The 19,600-nt window shown below is 38.2% G+C and overlaps 1 protein-coding gene across 3 annotated transcripts in view; it reads left to right on the top strand.

Annotated features, from left to right (window-relative positions):
* The window catches only part of GMEB2 (glucocorticoid modulatory element binding protein 2), a 62,894-nt gene extending 43,644 nt beyond the window's left edge, over positions 1-19,250 (top strand). For all 3 annotated transcript variants that reach the window (XM_069072617.1, XM_069072615.1, XM_069072616.1), the window contains 3 exons: positions 389-526; positions 2,311-2,433; positions 13,486-19,250. In XM_069072617.1, coding sequence (XP_068928718.1) covers positions 389-526; positions 2,311-2,433; positions 13,486-14,132 — 908 coding nt within the window. In that variant the 3' untranslated portion in view covers positions 14,133-19,250. The remainder of the gene's footprint in view (positions 1-388; positions 527-2,310; positions 2,434-13,485) is intronic.
* The last annotated feature ends 350 nt before the right edge of the window (positions 19,251-19,600 follow it).

The raw sequence follows: 19,600 nt of genomic DNA, 5'->3' as shown, positions 1-19,600 counted from the left end.
TGGAACTCTGAAATCCTGAAATGAAAGACCTGTTTCTTATATGCTAGGACTATGAAATTCCATTCTACTTTTTATTTTAAGGCTTAGCTCAGATGCCACCTACTGTGTGGCACCTTTCCTTCCCGCCCTAGTTGCAAGTAGTCTCTCCTTCTCAAATTACATTACATTATACCTGTTTGCATGTTGTTTCTCCCCAATAGAATGTTAGCTCCTCAAGGGAAGGGACTGTTACATTTTTGTTTTTGTAGCCCTAGACTCTACCATCGTGCCTTGTGTGTAGAAAGTATGTGATTAACCTTTTCTGAATTGAATTCTGAGAAGAGACATTGATAGTTGCAGTGAAACCTCATTCTTGACACTAGAGGTTATTTTCTTTTTATTTCTCCAGATGAGACTTTTGCCTTTTGGCGAGGGCTGAAGGATGCTGGTCTATTAGAAGAAGTAATTCAAGAGTTTCACCAGGAACTTGTAGAGATGATGAAGGGATTGCAGCAGCGAGTCCAGGATCCTCCCTTACAGCTTCGAGGTGATAATTTGATATCTATCATTATACTACAGTAGCCACAGATTTTCTCCTTGTATTGTTTGATGATTAATACATTACCTTCTGTAATGCCATGCACAGAAACTTTCCAGAAGAATGCTACTGTGAACACCTTTTAAGGTTCTGATTTTACAGTATAGTGATCACTCTGTTTATTCCATAACAAATCAAAGCAAGACATCCACAGAAAATCACAATATAATATTCACAACATAGTCTCAAAGTAAAATAGTCACTCTTAAGTTAACTCAATCAGTCACTTATTAGTAGTCTCAAAGTCTTCTACTCTTGGGGCAAAGTCTTGATTAACTCAATCAGTCACTTATCAGTAGTCTCAAAGTCTTCCACTCTTGGGGCAAAGTCTTAATTAACTCAGTCACTTATCAGTACCAATATCTCAAAGTACTCAAAATACAATCAGTCACTTATTCAGCAAAGTCTTACTAATTAAGTATCATACACAAAACCCTCCACCCCTTAGGTCACTAGTAAACTATAATTCCACAATTACTCAGTACCCAAGGAGAAGTCTTTTCATCTTGACTTGGGGCCTGTTCTCAGATTCCCTGGATCCTCTTCCGTGGTCCCAGATTCTACCTGGATTCACCAGACTGTCACCTGGGTTCAATGGCAGACAGCTCCTAGTTCCTTGACCAGCTCTCTGGGCAGGTCCTGCCCCACACTGAAGTTCACAGGGTCTGGTTCATGTCAGATCCTTCACCATTTCTGCTCCAGGGAATTCAAGGCTCAACCAAGCCACAAACAAACAAAGTCTCAGCGTCCCAGTCATGCTTCAGTCACCTTGGCTCCTGGCTCTGGGGCTCCAGGGCTCCTGGGCTCCTGGCTCCTGGCTCTGGCTTCCTGGCTCTGGACTCCTGGCTCCAGGCTCTGGGCTCCTGTTCAGAAGAAGCTCTACCACCACAAGTTCTCAAGACTCAATTCTCCATTCTTCTGTAGTTGTTCTGCCACCAGATCTCAGTCTCAAGGAAATTCTGACTGTGCCTCTCTGGGGCTTTTCCTTATATACACATAGCCTGTTTCAGCCAACCCCTTCCTGTTCTTCCTGTTACATCAGTAACAGGAGACAGGAGTTCATACCTTCTGTTTCCCCAACAGAGGCTTGATCAGTTACTAAGTGCTAAGTACCTGCTGCTTTTGCCAACACAAAGGGATTTTCAAATTCAAAATTACATTACCATTATACCTTCCCTCTTCTGGTTCTATTTTCTTGCCTCAAGAGAGGCAAGTTTGGGAGAATCTTAGCTAATATCCATCCTGTAGCATGGGCCTGACTGTCCTACAAAAGTCTGATTTTTAATCTGTCAGCCAGATATTTTTCAAACTGTTATTAGGAATTCTTGCTACTAGTTAAGAAAATTGTACCTTATTTAATTTATTATAAGTCAAATCTTCTGAATTGTATAAATAACATCAAAATCCTAAAGGAAGTATAGGCTACAGAGTAAAATTTAGATGAAAGATTCCACCTTTGATAGTAAGAATCTATATTAAAGGATCCTCAGGATTTGAAGAAGTTTTGTTTACCTTTTATAACCTCTTTCCATTAGTTAACTCTTACTCTGGTATCTTGGCTTGTTGTTTTCTTAAGGAACATGCCAAGATAAAAAAGTTGTTTTGGGGTTTAGTTTCTAATTCAAAGTCCTAGAAAAACTTTTTCCTTCTGGGAAAAGGTATAGATCTTCCTTTAGGAAGTTTTCAGTCTTCTTTCAGAGATTATTATTCCTATCTCACATTTTCTTTTAAAGATGCTGTCTTACTCAACAACATTGTACAGAACTTTGGAATGTTGGATTTAGTGAAGAAAGTCCTGGCTAGTCACAAATGCCAGATGGATCGCTCCCGAGAACAGTATACGCGAGATTTGGCAGGTATGTACCACTGGGTACAGAAAAACCCAGCTATAATTATGGCCAAGTATCATAATTTAGAAAAGACTGGTCTTCCCAAAATGCATGTTAAGAAATCTGTCAAACAATCATTATCTCCATTACTAGCAGCAAATGAACACTATATAAATTCAGAACTGCATATTATTGTTTTTAGATTATGTGCTGTCTTACCTATATTGATGCTTACTGTATTTTAACAACTAAACATTAAGTATGAAATGTTCATTTCAGTTCAATTCAGCAAACAGTTATTAAGCACTTCCATGGGTTGGGTACTATCCTACATACTGGTAAAACAGACAGAAACACAATAGTTCTTGTCCTTAAGTAGCTTACATTCTGTTGGGGGAAAACAGCATGTAAATGCATAAATAAATAGAAGTATGCATGGAGTAAATGCAAAGTAATTTGAGGGAGGGAGGAGAACTTTAGCAACTGAGGGGATGGACAGGTTGGAGAGGAGAGAGATTGGAGTCAGAAAGAGCAATTAGGAAGCTATTGCAATTTATGTGAAAGGTGATAAGGGCCAGATAGATGGTTGGTGATTGGGTGAGTGGAGGGAGATGGTGGATGAGAGAGACATTGTGAAGGCAAAAAAAGTAAAAGTTGGTAGTTGGTTGGATATGAGAGATGAGAAAGAGAAGAATAAGAGATCCCTTTGAGGTTTTGTACTTGACCGTTTAGAGGATAGTAGTGCCTCCAATAAGCATAAGGAATTTAGGATTATAATTCTAGAGTATGAAGGGATTTGAGGTGCCATATAGTCAAACCTATACTTTTTTTTAACAGATGAGGAAACTGAGGTCGAGGGAGGTTATGTGACTTGTTCAAAGTCACCCAGATGCTCTAATTTTCTACTCTACTGTGTTGTTCTTGGTCAAGATGTTTTTTTTTACATTTTTGGGATTTCTATGCAACATTCAGGTAGAAATGTAATTGGTAATATAGGACTAAAACTCAGGAGAAAAATAAGAGATGGACATATAGATTTGGAAGTGATTCTCACTGAATATTTGAATTCATGGGAACTTTTATGAGAATGCATGGAGAAATGAGAAGAAGGTATAGGGTAGACCTCTAGAGAACATATAGGGGCAGCACATGGATGAAGCTCCAGCAAGAAACTGAGAAAGAGCAGACAGCTAATTGTAGAACCAGGAAAGCCCAGGTAAGAGACAGTATCCAGAGGGGATGGTCGGTAGTGTCAAACACTAAACAGGTCAAAAAGGATAAAGATGATAAAGGCTGTTGGTTTAGCAATTAAGAAATTGTTGGTAACCTTAGAAAATGCGTTTCTAGTGTTTTGGTGAAGTCAGGGTATGTGGAATGAACGTGTGAATTTTAACATTACAGTCCTGGATGTGAATCTTTTAAAAATAAAATTTATTAATGATCTTTTTTCTCCTGTGTCTCTCAGTACTTATCTACCATCCTCTGAATCCCTGAGTAAAAGTTTTCCTGTGTTAGAAAACCAATGTGGGGGCGGCCAGGTGGCACAGTGAGTAAGAGCGCCGGCCCCAGAGTCGGGAGACCTGGGATCTGTTCCGGCCTCAGATACTTAACACCCACACAAAAATAACTGGCCGTGTAACCTTGAGCAAGTTACTTAACCACAATTGCTTTAAAAAAAAAAACCAATGCAATGAGCACATTTGAGAATACTTGTCTGATTTCTATACCTCTAGTCCATTACTTCTCTTCTAAGAGGTCTGAGAAGTTGTTTCATCATCAGTATTTTAAAGTCAGGGTCCTGAGGTCTCTCAAAGTTCTTTCCTCTCACATTATTATTATCATCAATATAAATTGTTCCACTGGTTCTGTATCATTTTACATAAATCCCTCCATATTTCTCTGAAACCTTCATATTCATCACTTTATGTGGAACAATAAAGTCTCATTATATTTGTATACCAGGATTTGTACTGCCATTACTCAATTCACGGGCACCTTTTATGTTTCTAGTTCTCTGCTGCCACAAAAAGAGTTGCTATAAATATTCTTGCTCCATATAGATCCTTTTCTTTTGTCTTTGATCTCCTTGGGGTTGACTATTCATAGGCATGTGAGTAAAAGTATAATTTAGTGACCTTAGCGATATAATTTCAGATTGTTTTCTAGAATGTTTGAATTAATTCATAACTCTGCCAATAGCAAATTAATAACCCTGTCCTCTCAAAACTCCTCCAACAATAACTGTTTCCTCTTTTGACATCTTTGCCTATGAGGTAGAACCTCAGAATTGTTTTAGTTTATATTTCTCTTATTAGTGATTTGGTATAAATTTGGTATAAATATAAATAATATATTATTAGTGATTTGATATAAATTTTCAAATGTTTACTTGTTTAAGCTTTTGCTTGAAATCCTAATATTGAACATCATTACAGCTACTTAAACTTTTTTAATAGCCATATTTAGTTAAATTAATTTCAATGAATAAAGTATAACTTTTTTCTTTTCCTGTATCAGTTTCTTTCCACCAACTGACCCATCTTCCCTACCCAGTCCTAGCCCCTAGTAGAAGTGCCTCTGTATGATAATTCACCACACTGACAAGAATGATAAAAGCAAAATAGTGATTATGGAGTGTGTGTGTATATGTATACATTCATGTATCTATATGAATACATTTATTCAAGAGTACATGTAAGAATACATGCATTCATATATATTATACATAGCACACACATGTATGCATACATACATGGAATGTAGAAGTCTCAAGGTTTATGATGAAATATGTGGGGGGAATTATGAGCCTTATTATTATTCTAAAAAGACAACAGAAAGAACATCAATTAACTACTAACCCACATAACTATTTTTCCATCTCTACAATGTTTTTATGAGAGTAATATACACACACTTTGAGGGAGTTCCTAATGAAGTCATTAGTCAGGCTTTCATAAGTGATATTCTATATTATATTACATCTTTATAGTCACATAATTTTATTTGAATTTTAGAGATCACTGGATCTCATTGTGTTTATTGTTTGATAACTATAAAAAAGCATTTGATTTGGTAGAGCAAAAACGTTACTCTAAAGGCTCTCTTCCAGAAGGTTTTTCCCTTGTATATGTGAAAATCATAGAAAGTACCTTGAAAGATAGAACAGTAGGGGGAACTTTGTTCAACAATTCTCAGATTATTCATATCAAGTGAAGCATAGGCAAGGAGATGTATGTTTGACAAAGGTATTTGTCACTGTCATGGAAGATAATCAGTATAGAGTCCAAGTCTAAGAGAGATTCCACATAAACCATCAGGACTTCCAGTTATTCCTGTTTATGGGTGACATTATGCTTATCACATCAAGCCTCAGAATATCATGGAGTAGTCTTCTCCAGATCCATAATCACTCAACTTTTTGGCCTACTTATCCAAATAGAAAAACCCAAAGGATAAATAGTGTTTATTGTTTAGACTGTGTTCACTTGCATAGACAACTTAGATTTGTCCTACCATATTTTAGATAAATACTGCAAACGAACAATAAGCTAGACCCAGAATTGAACAAGAAAAGGAGGTTTACCTTTGAGAATCTGCATGATTTTAAAAATTAAACAAAGATCCATCTTTTGAACACTAGTTTTCTTCCACTGGTGATGTATAACTATGATTCATGGAGTTTCATAGTTTCCAGAGAACTGAAGTTGAGGATCACCCAGAGGGCAAAAAAGAAGCACATGGTGAATTTGAGCAGACTTAAAAGTGCTACAAATAAGGAATCTGTGTAAAGGAGGCTATTGGAGAAATGCACAACAGAAAAAAAGATGGGCTAGTCACATAACAAAAGCAAGGGATAACTGATAGCCCTTTGTACTTTCTTCATTGGTATCCATGCAATATGATAAGAATGTGAGGATGGCCACCAGCCCACTGGGTTGAGCCCCATGGCAAATTTATGGGAGAACATGAACAAGAGTCACAAAGGGTAGGTTATAGTTTGCATCACTGAGAGAATACCTACATTATTTACCTTACAGATGCAGTGAATTATCTAAATTTTGTGATCTCTGCAAAGTATTCTAAACTTTTGATTTCTCATACTAAAATTTTTTCAGATGTTTCATAGATATGACTGGAGGGAGAGTTCTTAAGCATATAAGGGATAATGACTGTCCATCACAGAGGATGAAATGGGTAATATCAGTTATAAGAAATTGAAAAATTTTTGCACTAACAAATCAATGCAACTGAAATAAGAGAGGAAGCTATAAACTTAGAGAAGTTCTGAGATACCACGTTCATAGTTCTCCTACCTAGGTAAACTTATCCTTGTCTCTTTCATTGGTTCCTCATCTTCTTCCAGACACTTTAAAAAAATGGATACTTACCAAACTTCTGCCTTCTTTAATCTTCTATTTTCTCTTTATAGTCTTATCACAAGGCAGTTTCATTCATTCCTGTGGCTTTAGCTTCTGCCTCTATTTAGATGACTCCAAAATGTTTTTCTCTGGCTCTCATTTTTTTGTAAGTTCTAGACCTGCATCTCCAGCTCTCTACAAGAGAGTTCAGCTGGAGCTCTATTACTTTAAATTAAGTAGGCCCTAAATTAAAATTACCTTTTGTATAGACCTTCTCCTAACTTCATTATTTCAAGGAGGGATACCACCCTTTACCCATGAAGTCAGAATGTTAGAGCTGGAAGGATCATTTGAGATAATTTATTCCTTCAGATTCATCTTATGTATGAGAAAAATGAAATCTGTGATTGTAAAATCACTTGCCTTATGTCATACAGTAAATGTCAGGCTGGAATTCAAATCTAGGTATTCTGAGCCTTTTGACTGTCAATACAGTGATTTTTCTGCTATATTATGCTATTACTATGTTTGAAATGCTTGTCTTATCTTTGATTATTCTGTTTTGCTTACTTAGGTAGTTTCCAAATCCTCTTTATTTTACTTCTGATGATATATTTTGTATCCATCCCCTTTTCTGTTTCCACTAACAACACCTTAGTATGTGACCTTAATACTTCTCACTTGGCTTCTTGTAATAGTCTCCTAGGAGGACTTCCCAACTACATTTTTTCCACTTTTGAGTCCATCCTTTGCACATCCTTTAGTCCAGAATCAATCTCCATTGCTCTAAAAATTTTTGATGACAGAATGAAATCAGGTTTTTTTTTTCTTTTTTTTTTTACGGATATGGCTTGGGGGAGAGTTCTTAAGAAAATAAAGGATAGAGGTGATCACAAAAGATGAAGTAGATCATGTCAGCTACATGAAATTGAAAAGCTTTTACACTAAGAATGTGTGCTAGAGGGCAGAGCCAAGTTGGCAGTGTAGCAGGAAGAAGTCTAGTCCAGCTTCTCCTCGCCATGGCCACAAAGATCAAGAAAATACACAAAACAAGTCCTGTTCAAGAAATCTAAGGAAAAAAACTTTGAGTCATTGTTGCAATGTGCAGCCCAGGTTAGCACAGGGAAACTGACAGAGATGTGTGTGGACATTAAAGAAGGGTCTGACCAGCAGTATGCCTCATGGGAGATTCAGGCATCAGGTACTGAAAAAAGACTTAAGGTTTTTCCCTGGGGCAGGAAGAGATGTCAGAGGCTCCTACCCCTACCCCCAACTGTTGCAGGGTGTGCAAATGGGTACCATCTGGGAACCTTGTTGCTCACTATCCTGATCCTAGTCATAGATCCAGAGGAGACTAAGGAGAAGGCATCTATGACTAGACGTGGCCTTCCAAGATGAGGATTGGTTGTGGGTCTTGGACTGTGCACTGAAAGAGGAACAAGTTCAGAAGTAAGTAATAGCTGTTGTGGCTATGATCCCTGGAGGAGAATGGTTCTACCAGCTTAATTTGAAACCTGCAGTGGAATAACCAGTGCAGAAATAAAAGGGGAGCCTAGAGTCCTGTCCTGCAGAACTTCCCAAGTAGCTTGATAGTGACTGAGTCTAACAGCAGTCTACTGGAAATTTCAACCTGGGACAAACCCACAGACATATTGCTGAGATCCAAATCAGTCAGAAACCTGCAGAGCTCATACCAGGAGGACAGTGAGCAGACTTTGCCCTGGATTATACCACTTTTGGAGCACTGAAGGTTTGCAGGTCCCTGACATAACAGAATAATACAATATGGCAAGAAAGCTTAAGAAGGTCCCAAGAGGACAGAAGCTCAGCTCAAATGGTCCCCCCAGAAGTGTGCAGAGCCTGGCCCCAACATAAAGACGAAAGTCAGGAAATAGGTTGTGATAACAAACAGTCCTACCATAAAGAGTTGTTATGGTGATAAGAACTTGAGACAAACTCAGAAGAAAATGATTTTAAGAAAAGACTCAGAAAAAAATGCAGCTTGGGTAAAACTCCAGCTAGAATTCCTGGAAGAGATAAAATAAGAATTTAGAGAAAAAAATGATTAAAGACTGAATGAGAGTGATAGAGAAAAAATTGGAATAGAAATGAGAGCTATATAAGAAAACTACAGAAAGAATTAACAGCTTGGAAGATGTGTAAGACCTTACCCAAGGGGGGAAAATAATTCCCTGAAAGCTAGAATTGACCCTATGGAAGCTAATGACTCCATAAGATATAAAGAGATATTCAAGCATGTTGTTACCTATGTGGAACATTGTTCCATATGTGTAATTATAAGAGAAATTCAAATCAAAACACCTCTGAGGTTTCACTTTACCCTGAACGATTTAAAGATGACAAAAGATGGTAATAGTGTTGGAGGGGTTGTAGAAGATCAGGCACACTAATGTAGTGTTGGGTTTAGCTTCAATTTGGTACAGCCATTTTGAAACCTTTGTCTTGGGGGGATATCCAGAGAAAATGCCTGGAGCCAAGAGATTTGTGAAACAATAAGGAGGCCAGTGTTGCTGAATTTAAGAGTAAGTGCCAGGGAGTAAGGTGTAAGAAGGCTGGAAAAGGTAGTGGGGAGGCTACATTATGAGACTCTGAACACCACACATTTTTTATTTAATCCTGAAGATGATAGCACTGGAGTTTATTGAGTGGAGGTGGAGTGGGTTTAGTGACTTGGTTAAATCTGTACTTTAGGAAAATGACTTTTGTGGATGAATTGGAGTGGGGAGAGACTTGAGGCAGGCAGACCCATCAGCAGGCAATTGCAGTAGTCCAGGTGTGAGGTGATAAGGGCCTGCATCAGAGTTGTAACAGTGTCAGAGGAGATGTTGCAGAGGAAAAACTGACATGACAACAGATTGGATATGGGAGGTGGTGGTGAGAGATGTCAAGCATGACAACCCAGATTGTCATGAGGGGGTTGGCAGAATGGTGTTGCCTTTGACAATAATAAGGAAGTTGTTGGGAGGGTTTAGGAGGAAAGATAATGAGTTCAGTTTGGACTTTTTGAGTTTAAGATGTCTATTGGACATCTAGTTCAAGATGTTTGAAAACCATCTGTAGAAGGGAGACTGGAGATCAGTGAAAAAGTTAGACACTAATAGGTAGATATAAGAATCGTAAGATTTCAGAATCATCATAGAGATGATAATTAAATCCATGGGACCTGATGAGATCACCAAGTGAAGTAATATGGAGGGAGAAGAGCAGAGGACATAGGACAGAAGCCTGTGGGACAGCTATGGTTAGAGGTTGTGATCTGGAGGCAGATCTAACAAAGAAGGCTGAGAGGGAGTTGTCAGATAGGTAGAAAGAGAATCAGTAGAGAGTGGTTTCCCAAAAATGTAAAGAGAAGAGAATAGCAAGGAAAAGAGGATGTTCAATAATGTCAAAAGCCTGCAGAGAGGTCAAGAATGAGAAAAGGCCATTGGATTTGTCAATTAAGATCATTGGTAACTTTGGAGAGAGCTGTTTTGGTGGAATAAAAAGGTTAGAAACTTAAGGAGAAAGTGAGAGGAGAGAAAGTAGAGGTACCTGTTTTAAAATTTTGTCACAAAGGACAGAAGAGATATAGGAAAACAGTGGGGATGGAAGGCTCAAATGAGGGTTTTTTGAGGATGAGGGAGACTTAGGCATGTTTGTAGATAGACAAGGAAAGATTAAAATAAGTGATAGAGTGAGGATGATGGAGAGGGGTTAATCTGTTCGAAGAGATAGGATGGAATGGAATTACTTGTAGAGATAGAGGGATTTGCCTTATTAAGAAGAAAGGCCACCTTTTCTTTCTTTATTTTTGTTTATGGAGGGGGGAAGGCAGGGCAATTGGGGTTAAGTGACTTGCCCAAGGTCACACGGCTAGTAAGTGTCAAGTGTCTGAGGATGGATTTGAACTCAGGTCCTCCTGACTCCAGGGCTGATGATTCACTGTGCCACCTAGCCACCCCAGGGCCACCTTTTCTAAGACAAGGGTAAAGGAGGAGATAGTAGCAGAAAGCATATGAGTGGTAAGAGATGAGGAAGAGGGTAGAAGAGGGCGTTCACAGTGAATAGCCTCAATTTTTCCTGTAAAATATGAAGCAAGGTTCTCAGTGGTGAGGAGAGGTAGAGTGGGAGCCATGAGAGATTTCAGAAAGGTTGAAAAAGTTTGAAAGTATTTCTGTTGAGAGTGGAATAATAAGTTGACAAGGGAAATGTAGAAGGATTGCCTAGTAGCAGTGAGAGCCCAGTTGATATTGTGTACCATGCATTTGTAGTAGACCCAGCCAAAACAGTTGTGTGATTTTTTTCCATCTTTGTGTGAAGGAGTGAATGTAGCTTCCAGTACTCAGGCTTGGATAGATCAGTATGGATCTCTAGTTCTAGTCTTTTCCTGAGCTCTAATCCTGCCTCATAAGTTGCCTGTTCAACATTTTGAACTGTAAGGCTCATATAGGCATCTCAAACTCAACATGTCCAAAACAGAACTCATCTTTTTTTCCTAATTCTACTCTTCTGAACTTCTCTGGAACTGTCCAGGGTACTGCCATCCTTCTCCCAAAACCCAGGTTCACAACCTCAGTCTTATCCCTATATCCTCATTCTCACTCAACCCATATCTCCTGTCAGTTGCCAGATCATGTCCTTTCTTCACGTATATTGCATACTTTGCCCCACTTGATTCCCACAGCCACTCCACTTGATCAGGCTCTTTTCACCTCTGATTTTGACTATTACAATAGCCTACTTAATTGGTCTCCTTGCTTTAGGTCCCTCCCTACTTCAGCCCATCCTGACCCAGCCATCATCTGTCTTCTTGCCTTTGCAAGTAAGTGCTCAATAAATGCCTGTTGATTGATTAATTGATAGGTGGTAAAAAGTGACTTAAATGTCCATGCCCTTTGACCCAGAGATCCTTTTGTTAGGTATGTAGCCTAAGGAGGTTGAAAGGTCTTGTGTACAACAAAATATTTGTAGTAGCCCTTTGTGGTAGTAAATATCTGGAAACAAAATAGATTCCCATCTAGTGGGCAATGGCTAAACAAAACATGATACATGAATGCAATGGAATATTACTATGTTGTAAGAAATTATGAATTTATTACTAGTAATTACTAAAAGTAATTACTAAAGAGAAGTGTGAACTTAAATGAACTGGATGAAGAGTGAAGTAATCAGAACCAAGGAAACAGTATGCACAGTGACAACAACATCAGTATGAAGAATAACAGCCACAAAACAAAAGTAAATGTCTCAAAATTACAAAGAACTAGCAAGGTCCCAAAGAAGAGATAAGAGAGTACATTTCTCCTTATTCTTTTGTATAGGTGGAGGTACACAGGTCAGAAATTATTGTTTGTATCATTTTTATCAGCTTGCATTGTTATGTTCATTTGCTGCTAGAGAAGTAAGCAGGACAAGGAAAATAATCCACAATGAACACAACAGTGCAAATAAAAAAACCTGAATGCTGTGTAATTATAATGATCAAGCTTGGCTCTGCAGAAGAATTGAGAAAATGCTCCTTTTTCCCTTGGGTTGTGGAAAATTGTATTTTCTCATACTTGGTTGATAATGATGAATAAAACATTTTTTTAAAGACTAATTATGTGCAAAGTACTGTGCTAAGTGCCATTGGAAACAGATTCAAAAGGGAGACAATCTTTACCCTAAGGGTGCTTGCATTCTAATAGTGGGTGTTAATACATATAAGGTAGTAATATCTGGAAGGTTTTGGTAAGTCACAGAGATGGTGGAAGAGCCATAGGGTAGTTGATCCATTCCCAGTGGTACTACTGATTTGATTGTGAGTCTAGAGCTGGAAAGGTGGTCAGAGTACATGATTAGTGACAGATCAGATAGCAAGAAAATGGCTGGAGTGTAGGATGAAGAAAACTGAAGCCGTCTTAGATATAATAGATCATCAGAGGCACAAACAGAACATCACGAGCCTTTGGGTAGGAGTTCAGGATCTGAAAGGCTTGACTTTTCCAGGCATGGTCTTTGGTCTGCAGTGTATAGCAACATGGTGGATGGAAAGAAAGTACCCCTAGTGTAGGGTGATGTGTTTACTGGTTTTGCTTACCTGATTTTTTTTCCTCTTTATTAAAAAAAATTAGGAAGGGGGTTGGGGCAGGGAGAAGGTTTATTTTGCAAAGAAGCTAATATAAAAACAAAAAGATATCATTAAAAAAAAAGAATCTCCAGTGATTCCCTATTAACCATCAAATAAAGTTGAAATTTCTCTGCCTATAAATCTAAGCCCTCTACAATCTCATGTCACCTTTGCTTTCTAGCCTTAATTCATTTTATTCTCTTCTTTGCATTCCAAACATGATCTGCTTCGGTCAAATTGAACCACTCTGTGCCCTGAGTAGTTTATCCATCATGTTTTCTGATCTTTGTGCTTTTGCTCACATCCTCTCTCCCACTCTGTGCATGCTGAATTTTACCCATACTTAAACATCTGACTCAAATAATCACCTCTTCATAAAACCTGTGTTGCTGTCAGGGACAACCTTCCCTCTCAAACCACAGTGCTCATATTATGGCACTTTGTTTTGCCTGAGGGATCCTAACTAAATTAGGACCATAGCACAGTGCTCAGCATAATTGTATGTCATTTGATACATTTTTGTTGTTTTTGTATTCCACTTCAGTTGCAGATGGTACACTTTTTCAGTCATTGGCTTGCCTCATTTTGTTTCTTGTTTTCTCCCCTCTTTAGCTTTAGAGCAACAGTGTGATGAGCACCGGAAAAGAGCCAAGGAACTGAAGCATAAATCCCAACACTTGAATAATGTGCTAATGACTTTGACCCCTGTCTCTCTTCCACCGCCCATGAAACGTCCCCGACTTACTAGGGCTACATCTGGGCCAGCTGCCATAACCTCTCAAGTACTGACCCAGTCTGCACAGATAGCCCTCACCCAAGGAGTACCAGTGTCTCAGCTTGCCAACCTGCCACTGAGCAAAGTGGTATCTACTCTTCCATCTACCATATTGGGGAAAAGTTCAACCCAAGTTTCTCCTGCTAGTTCTCCAGCCTCACCACTACTTGGGGGATATACTGTATTGGCCTCTTCGGGTTCTAATTTCCCCAGCACTGTGGAGATCCATCCTGATGCTTCCAACCTCACTGTACTCAGCACAGCAGCAATGCAGGATGGCAGCACTGTGGTTAAAGTGGTGAGCCCTTTCCAGCTGCTCACTTTGCCTGGCTTGGGCACCGCCATACAGAACGTAACACAGGTGTCTCCTAGTGGTAGTACAATTGTGACCGTGCCATCTAGTGCTGTGGAGAGTGGGGCAACATCAGAGGAGCATACCACCATTGAGGTAACCACGGTGTCAGAAGATCATGATCAGAAGTAAAAAAAAAATTAAAACTTTAAAAAAAGGAGGAGATGGACCTGTAACAGAATACTTAAAAATGGATTGTATCTTTGAGAGCTGCCTTTTCCCAGTCTGTGCTGCAGAGTAAGAAAATGAGGGTAAAAAAGGTAGAAGGAATCAAAACTGGAGATAACTTGGCTAAAGTGGGTAATGGTGAGGCTGCTGAACCAAAGAAAGAAAGAGAGAGAAAACACCAAAAACAAACAAAAAAAAAGGTTAGATGAATTATACCAACTTATAAAAAATTTTCAAGTACTAAACTTTTCTCCCCCTTTTTTCCTGGGATATGTATTTTTCCATCTATTGCTTAATAGCATGGTTTCATGTTTAGAAATAGCAGGAGAATGACTAGTGAGAAACAAGTCTAGGTAAAATAGGAGGGTGGATGAAAAGTAGAGGATGACAAAAATTGAAGAGATATTTGTGATTGCGAACCTAAAGAACCTCAGGAAAATGTTGGTACTCTAACAGTAACATTGTATATCAATTCTTGGGGTTTTAATCCCAGGGTTTTCTGTCACTTTCTTGTCATTTCCTGTGAAGGTTAGTTTGGTTTACAGCATAAGGTATGTGGTAAAGTTCAGTTAATGCATTTTTGCACCAGATGAGGTCTGTATAAGACTTAGGAGCTTGGGGTGGCAAGTATCTGCACAACTTGGTGCAAATCAGTAGTCACATGTGCCTGTTTTGTTTTGTTTTTTCCCAATTCTAGCCAAGTTCCTTGCCTGAGGTCTGAGAAGTGTTCAAGGGAAAAAAGGGACAATAATAAAGGTCTTGGGGACCATACCCAAGTGTGGAAAATCCATGGATCCTATGGATTTGGTGTCTTCCCACAGTTTTTCTGTAGGTTTTAATTTGGATAGTTTCCTTCCTCCCCCTTCCTTTTATAATTATATATACATTATATGTTTATATAATGTATATGTGTACACACACAGGTCTGGGAGAAAACTTTAGAGGAATCTTCAAGGTGCAGGTGAATGAGTTCAAAGCAGGCCACACTGAGACACAAACTTCCTTTCTCTGTCTCAAGGTGGGTACTAAGAGGGGAGAGGGCACATGAGGGGCCAATAAATGTGAATATTTTACCCCAAACTAGGAAGATTGAGCTAATGAGTCAGTCTATTTGTCCTATATATGATCCTGACTAGGCCAGATTAAACAAGTAGTTTGAATATTTCAAAAAGAATCATTTCAACATTCAGGGAAAGTTAAATTTGTAGCATTTTTAACAAAAGAATGCTACGTATATAGATTTCCTAAGATGACTCTGGAGTTTGTATGTTTTATATTTTTTAAATGGCCTAGCATTCTGTTAGAATTTTTATCAGATAAGATTATCTGATGATGAGCTTATCTGAACCAATATTGAAAATTCTTGGGCTACTTTGCTTTTCTCAATGCGAGGACTTGGGGACCCTGTTCAGAGAAGAAGTAAGCCTGGGTTCTTAGTGGCCATTACAACAGCTTGTAGGTTGTTTTAAAAATTGTGTTACTTTCACATGTAGTAAAGAAGGAACCCTGGGAACTTAAGTATACCCCTATCATCTAGAAACCTGGGTTCCTGTGATTAGGTTTTGCCCAGGTGTTGGGATGCACCAAATAGTTATTAAAACAATAACAGGTTACCAGAAATATAACTGTAAGATTTATATAATGGTAGGGAACTCAACTCTTTGTAAATCTGTGAATAAGGTACATACAGTATATTAAATGTTGTTACTGGGTTATACGATTCTCAAATTTAAATTTGGTGGTTACTAAATGTTGTTCTCATACCTCACACATGCAGCTTTGTTAGCATAGATTGATTCCAAGCAGCCACCACTATAGCCACTTTGTCAGACTTAGCCTGACTATCTCTGCCACCTGAGCCTTCAACAACTGGAAGCCTGGTATATACAAATCCTGCTTAAATAGCAGTTGGATGTGCCTCAGCAGTGGTTTTCCCTGGCCTCAGAGCACCTATTTGGATTTGCCAATAACATTTAAATCACAAGTCCAAGTGGCTAAGTCCTAAAAGTTTAAAACAGCACAAATAGATGGCTGCAGAAAGATCGTGTGCAGTGATGTTCTTTCCTGCTCTGGATCTGGGTTTAGGAGAACCTAGCTCATAACCAGAGCATAGTAAGGAATCAAACCATTGAAGTCTGCCTGACTGTGAGGTCCAAGTTGCATTCTGGGTCAAAGAAAGAGAAGAAAAGGTGGTTTTTGCAGTAATCAGCTTTGAAGTTTCCCTTTTCTTTTTTTAAAAAAGGGAAAAATTCTTTCTCAAAGACTAAGGACATACAGGAGAATATCTTGCAGTAATCTGGAAGACGAAAGTGCCTGAGTCACAATTATAATTAAAGTTACCAATTTGGAAATTCTTGGATTTAAATTTTTTATTTTTCATAATTTTCTGGCCTTTGCTGACTCTTAAATTCCTTCTTCGAATTGCCCCCTGACTTATCGGGAAAGACTGATCAGCTCCAGTGTGTGTTCTTTCCAGCAGCCTCACAGCTTATTCCAGGGAGCTTGGTGATAAAGGAACTTGAAAGCTGTCAGGTATAATTTCTTAAGAAATAGAAGGAAGTGAAAATATTTATTGAAGTGATTTTTCTTATACTTCTTTCTGGGTATAGAGTGTGTCCTGTGTTGTAAGTTTACTTTACTAGGGCAGCTAAAACCATACAATCTCATCACTGGCCTAAAATACATTTTTCTTTATGTTTGTGCATGCACGTGTACTTGTGTATGCATGTATTTTGAAGGAAATTTTGGCCATAGCCCAGTTCCTGCCCTCATAGACTAATTATACCTTTGCTTATAGGTCAAGCCAGTTACATTTATTTCCTGTAACAGCCCTACAGCCCATTCATTTCATTGTCTAGCTAGTGGCAATTGTGGGGATTCTTTTTCCTAAGTACATCAGGGCAGCATGAGCAGGCCAGTAGGTCACTCAGTATCTCTTTACTCTATTTAAAGCCATCAGAAAACTGACTTAATTTAATGTAGTGTGGCTTTGAGTGGAGCTTATTTTAAATGCACCACACTATATTCCATCTTTGAATTGATTCATATACAAATCTATTGTTTTTCCTAAGACATTTCCACTTCTCACTTGTGACTTTCATCCAATATTGCTACTCTCTCACTGTGTCAGTTACTGAAGCCCTGGTGTCCTCTCTATTAAATTTTGTTCACTTTTTTTTTTGTTTTGAGTCATCTGGTTACATACCAATATTGACTTATTTATAGATACTTTTAAAATAATTTTTTCATACTTCAGTTATGAGTCATATTACCTGTAGGAGTCTGATTACATATGATATAAGTATAGGGAACTAAAAGGGAGTGATGGTATTGACTCAAATTATCTTATACATGATGTAACAAACCTAAGTCCAAAGGCTAAATGTTCCCCCAGTGCTGTAGGTTAAAGTATACTTACCACTTTCATTAAGCCCTGTAGCCTTACTATGTTAGCAATGGTTCAGCAGGCCAACCTAGCAACAGGTTTTTCTGATGCTCCTAGGATCCTCTGCTGATCTTGTCAATGTCCTCAATCTTGAAGGCTCTGTGTACTCAATGAATATCAGACTTATCAATGGTCACCCTCATATTTTCCTTTCTTAATGGGGTGCTGTTGTGATAAGAATCATGTCACTAATAAAAAAATGGTTATTACCCTTGGGAAAAGCCTTTCATACGGTTTTCTATTTTAAATACCTAATTGCAGTCTTCCGTTTCCATGCTGTCTGTAACATCCATAGTCCTTTCTAGCTCTAAATCTATGATCCTATGATCTCTTTAATAAATGAAGCTAAAGGACTAAAATGGAATAAGTGGGTCAGTTTCATTTCTTTTTCTTAAAGCAAGAGCAGAAAACCTTTTCTCCCCTTAATTTTGACATCTTGACCCATGGAAGGAAAATTCAGTTTTAGCACAAATCAAAAGCAACAATTAAGTGCCACAAACAAAATTCAAAAATTCGTTATTCATTGTTAGCATGTTCTTGACTTCTAGCTCATGGTCTTGCTTACTGTTCTCTCACTCCACTAACAATACATTATAAGAGTTGATAAACCACAAGCACTAAAAAGTACTTTTCTAAAAGTGCATCTTGTGAAGACCTGTATTTTATTTTTAAGGACTTGCCACTGTCTAGATAAAATCAAGCAGAGAAGGACAGCCTCAGACCTTTGGGCCATAGTCTTAGAGGATAATGCTACCAGTTTAAGTTTCCAACATAATTAGAAAATGATTTTCTTATAAAAGGGAAAGGATTTTTTTTTAAATATGTGAAGGTGTAGATCCATTTGTTCTTTACAGTGATCTTGGAGCCCTGTCAGTATCACTGTGACTCCTTAGTTAACTTTTAGTATTCATTGCACCTAATAAAAGCTGACTTTAACTGAATAAAAAGTTCTTGTTATTTTGAAGCCTTTAAATAATATTTTAATAATTGAATCTTTTGCTTCACTTGGAAATATTGGGCTAAGGCCAGGATGTGGAATTGGGTAATGAAGGGGCCTTAACTAGGAAGGTATGACTTCTGGAAGATACTGATGTATACTTACAGAAATCATACCCCACTTGAACTCATCTGCAAGCTAGTTGTTGCTTCTGTAGTTAACATTTTCATATACAGCAGCACACAACAGGGCCCCTCCCCTTAAATCTTGCTCTTTTCATTCTTTAATTTATGTAAATTAGCAGTGTAGCACATGTATTCTACAACACTGCCTTTTAGGACACAGGTCCCAGTTAGCATTGTTTCTTCTCACCTGCCCCTCAAAGGACACCGCTCTCCTTATATGGGTCAGGACTTTTAACCCTAAAGTTAGAAGAAAGAATACTTTGAAACCATGTGCAAGAGACAGGTTTGCCATAAAATAAAAACTGTAAATACAGACAGATTGGTTTTATTTGGCTTCCATTTACCAGAAGAGCTGGAATTGAAAGTTGCTTTTCCTAAGGGAATATTTGTTTCCTATCAGTGCCTGCTCAGAGATGATTTGGGAGGAAGGGTTGACATTTTGAGTTCTGTTTTGTATATTGTTTTTGCCAGTATCTGCTTGATATTTTGGTTTAAAATAAAATTTTTTTTTCATATCTGGTGTCTCCTGGTTATTGAGGATTTCTGAATCAGGTTTAGTTAAAAACATCCTACCTTTTTTTAATTAATATTTTACTTTTTCCAATTACACATAAAAACCATTTTTAACATTTTAAAAAAATTTGAGTTCCAAATTTTCTCCCATCCTCTTTCCCCTCCCCTCTCATTGGGAAAGCAAACAATTTTATATAGGCTATACATGTGCAGTCATGCAGAGCATATTTCCATATTAGTCACGTTGTGAAGGAAAACCTAGCCTCCCCTAACCACCACTGTCCTCCCCAAAAAACAACAACAACAACAAAAATAAGTTTTAAAAGTATGCTTTGATCATCCCTCAGACTCC

This window comes from Petaurus breviceps, unplaced genomic scaffold (assembly GCF_028583685.1).
Source record: "Petaurus breviceps papuanus isolate PSGF00001 unplaced genomic scaffold, PetGlider_PUasm1.0 90847, whole genome shotgun sequence".
Lineage (NCBI taxonomy): Eukaryota > Metazoa > Chordata > Mammalia > Diprotodontia > Petauridae > Petaurus > Petaurus breviceps.
This window is presented reverse-complemented; position numbering and strand designations above follow the sequence as displayed.